The 2,938-nt window shown below is 50.8% G+C and overlaps 1 protein-coding gene across 1 annotated transcript; it reads right to left on the reverse strand.

The window, feature by feature from the left end:
* Positions 1 to 252: 252 nt before the first annotated feature.
* Positions 253 to 2,624, reverse strand: LOC113075945 (uncharacterized). Its single transcript, XM_026248594.1, has 3 exons — positions 2,457 to 2,624; positions 1,988 to 2,357; positions 253 to 1,865 (listed from the first exon to the last, which is right to left on the reverse strand). Exons 1-3 carry the CDS (start codon positions 2,622 to 2,624, stop codon positions 769 to 771), a joined length of 1,635 nt encoding a protein of 544 aa, XP_026104379.1. The 3' UTR covers positions 253 to 768.
* Between the last annotated feature and the right edge of the window lie 314 nt (positions 2,625 to 2,938).

The raw sequence follows: 2,938 nt of genomic DNA on the forward strand, positions 1-2,938 counted from the left end.
ACAGTCTGGCTCTGTGGGAATTCTCGTGACCTCTGTGACCTGACCGTCTGGCACCGGCGACCTGTGTGGTTGGAGGGGAAGAGGTTCTCGCACTTGAGCCCAGACTTTCAGCTGTTTGAAATCTAGTAAAGGCTCAAAGCGATCAAGCAGGTCTTTCCCGATGAGAAATGAATAATTGTTCATTGGTGAGACATAAATAGGATGTACTAGGCTCATAGGTCCGATCGTCAGGTGGATGGGAGCTAAATTTCTGAGCTGGATGTCATTTTGGCTGTATGACTGCACATTCAGCTTGCAAGTGTGAAAATTTAGAGTTCGATTCTGTCTCTGAGCTTCAAATTTGAGCTTATTAAATAGTTGAGCCGAAATCAACGTGAGGTCTGACCCTGTGTCCACAAGGGCTTCGAGTCTCATTTCCTTTTCTAAAGTGATGGTTAGGTAGAGTTTCCGAGCCACTCCCTTCTCGATCAGGTTCCCCAGGAGTTTTGGTGTTGGGGCTTGTGTGTTGATCGATAAGCAGTTAGGGTATGTTTTGTGTGTTTCGTTGTGGGTACAGATAACCAAAACAGCACTTTCTGGCACCTCAGTGTGTGGAATGATGCTTTCTTGGTCAGGAGGTGCAGACGTCAGCTGGACTGAGTGGGTGTTGCTATTGTTTGATGAGGCAACAGCTAGTTCAATAGTTCGTGGTTGACAAACAGTGTTCTGTGTGCTTGGTTCAGTTGTGGAGACGTTGGGAGTGGTGCTGGTTTCAGGCATAAGGTTTAGTCATGCGGTGTCTGGTTTATCCTTCTTGTCCTCCTTGTGAGGTTTCTGTTGAAGGAACTCTCTCAGTATTCTCAGAAGTTCTGCAGCTTCGGATGTGGCTGCACTTTCCTTTTTAGATGTGGGCTCAGCCTTGAGTTTCCAAGTATCACGTCGAGAGTGTTCGCCCTCCCGCCTCCCTGGGCTTGGTGTTCTGGAGGCTGGAGGTTGGCTAGTTCTGGGTCGCCGGCCGGCTTCCCAGGTGGCCCCCCCCTTTTGGTTATGGGAGGGGCGAGGCCGGTCCCAGGATATTCCAGAGCGGTCGTTCTGGTGCTTCGGACGGGCACCACCACCGCGACCGCGCTGCCCTCTGCTGGCTTGGAACGGTCTTGACTCTCGGTTGATGGGTGTATAACTGGGGTGCTGTTGGGCGCCCTCTAGGGTCAACTCTGAATGGGACTCAGAGACAGAGCAAATAGTTGGGTGCTTTACAGTCTTTTCTGACACAGTCTTTTGTTTGGTGTACGCCTTATGTGCTAAATCACGTAATTGTTGCGTTGACATGCTACGCGGGCACGCTAACACTCCCAAATGGTGGCTGACAGTAGGATGGAGGTTTCGCAGAAACAAAGTTCGGAAGTTGACGTCTTCCTCCATGCCTGGTTCATTCCTTGCTCCGAAGTAGGCACGTCGCAGTCGGTTGTAGAAATTTGGTGGGGTTTCAAGTCGACCTTGCTTGAGGTCCATTGCGGTTACTAGCCCTTGGTCTGATTCTGGATCAGAGAATTCACGCACCAAAGCTTTTCGCAGTTGCTGGTAGTCCATTTTGACAGTCTCTGGTTGACGGTCTAAGAAACTGCGTACCTCACGACTGGACGTAATTCTGAGCAGGTACAATTTGTCCCAAGTGGTTACGTTGGTGACAGTTTGCAAGTGAAAGTCTATATCTTGTAAATAAGCGTGAATGTCGTGGCCTCCTGCAGGATCTGGGTTGAACGTAGGGATGTTTCTAGCTAGCTTGTCCAGTTCTTTTGGAGTTATGTGTCCGTGGCTGGTGACCCGGACTTTCTGGAAGGGTTTTCCTTCCCCCACTGCTGACAGGGGTTCGTGGAGGCGAACCCCTGTGGTGACATTTTGAAAAGCAGGCTTTCACCCCCTTTTCCAGCTCGAAGTTCTTGGCTGACACGCTGGGGTTCACTGGCCAGGGGAAACTCTGTGGAGTGTGTTTCCTCTTTCTGTTCACGTTGCAGGCTATAAGAATGTTTCAGTTCTCTGTGAACCATGTCAAGTTCATCTATTAGAGAGTCTTTACGCTGTGTAAGGTCGTGGATTTCAGCTCGGGCCATTTCCAGGTGATTTTCATAGGCCTTCACTTTAGCATCTCTTTCTTTCAGTTCGATTTCAGCCCTTTCAAGGAGAGCGTCACCTTGTCGGAGCTTTGCCTCGAGTCTCTCTCGGGTTTCTCTCTCCAAATGTTCTCTTTGGTCTGTGTCCAGATGAAGATTCTCCAGGGCATTTTGAAGTCTTTCCACTTCTTTCTGTAGTTCTGGATCTGTAGCGTTCTCTTTCTCGTGCTGGTCTTGGGTCTCGAGAAGTAGCTTATCTAGACGACTCTGGGTGTGGGCCTGATGCTGTAGGGCTTCCTCCACTCAAAGTCTCAGAGCCGCGGCTTCCTGCTCCAAGTCGTGGTTGCTCCTTTCGCTGATCCTTGCCTGGGCGATGAGGAGGTGAGCTAGGGTCCCTGTGATCCTGGCAAGTTCTTTGTGGGTGTAACTCTGCGTTGGATCGTTCGCCATCAGCTGGTCCATCTCAGTATCCAGTTGTCCCTGGCTCAAGTGCTGCAGGTCACTGGTGTCCTTTGGCAGGAAGGAGGTCGTCATCGTCTCCAGCCATGTCGCTAGCTGATCCCAAGGGACTGCGGGACTGGATGCACGCGACATCTTGGCTCACTGCGGACAAGAGAAGCACAACACACACACAAAGAGGCCAATGCAAGTTCGTTCTCTGGTTAACGAGCTATCGTACGGCTATGCCGTCTCTAAGAATTTTGGCTAACTGATGCAGACAGTTAGACAGGGAGGCGGGTCCAATTAGGGTCGGCCCAAAATAGAGACTTGACAGGGGATAGCCTCGTGGGTCACCTGGTGACACCGGCTGCTCGGTTGTCGCTCTACTACTTAGCTCTCCTTGGGGT

The sequence above is a fragment of the Carassius auratus genome, unplaced genomic scaffold (assembly GCF_003368295.1).
Source record: "Carassius auratus strain Wakin unplaced genomic scaffold, ASM336829v1 scaf_tig00018097, whole genome shotgun sequence".
Classification (NCBI taxonomy): Eukaryota; Metazoa; Chordata; class Actinopteri; order Cypriniformes; family Cyprinidae; genus Carassius; species Carassius auratus.

What these genes read in the sequence shown, in the direction of transcription:
- LOC113075945 (XM_026248594.1), bottom strand. Translation starts at nt 2,624, where the DNA reads ATGACGACCTCCTTCCTGCCAAAGGACACCAGTGACCTGCAGCACTTG. An exon ending in CTCACCTCCTCATCGCCCAG is followed by an intron (nt 2,358 to 2,456) that starts GCAAGGATCAGC and finishes GCCCACACCCAG; the next exon opens with AGTCGTCTAGATAAGCTACT. An exon ending in ACATTCTTATAGCCTGCAAC is followed by an intron (nt 1,866 to 1,987) that starts GTGAACAGAAAG and finishes ATGTCACCACAG; the next exon opens with GGGTTCGCCTCCACGAACCC.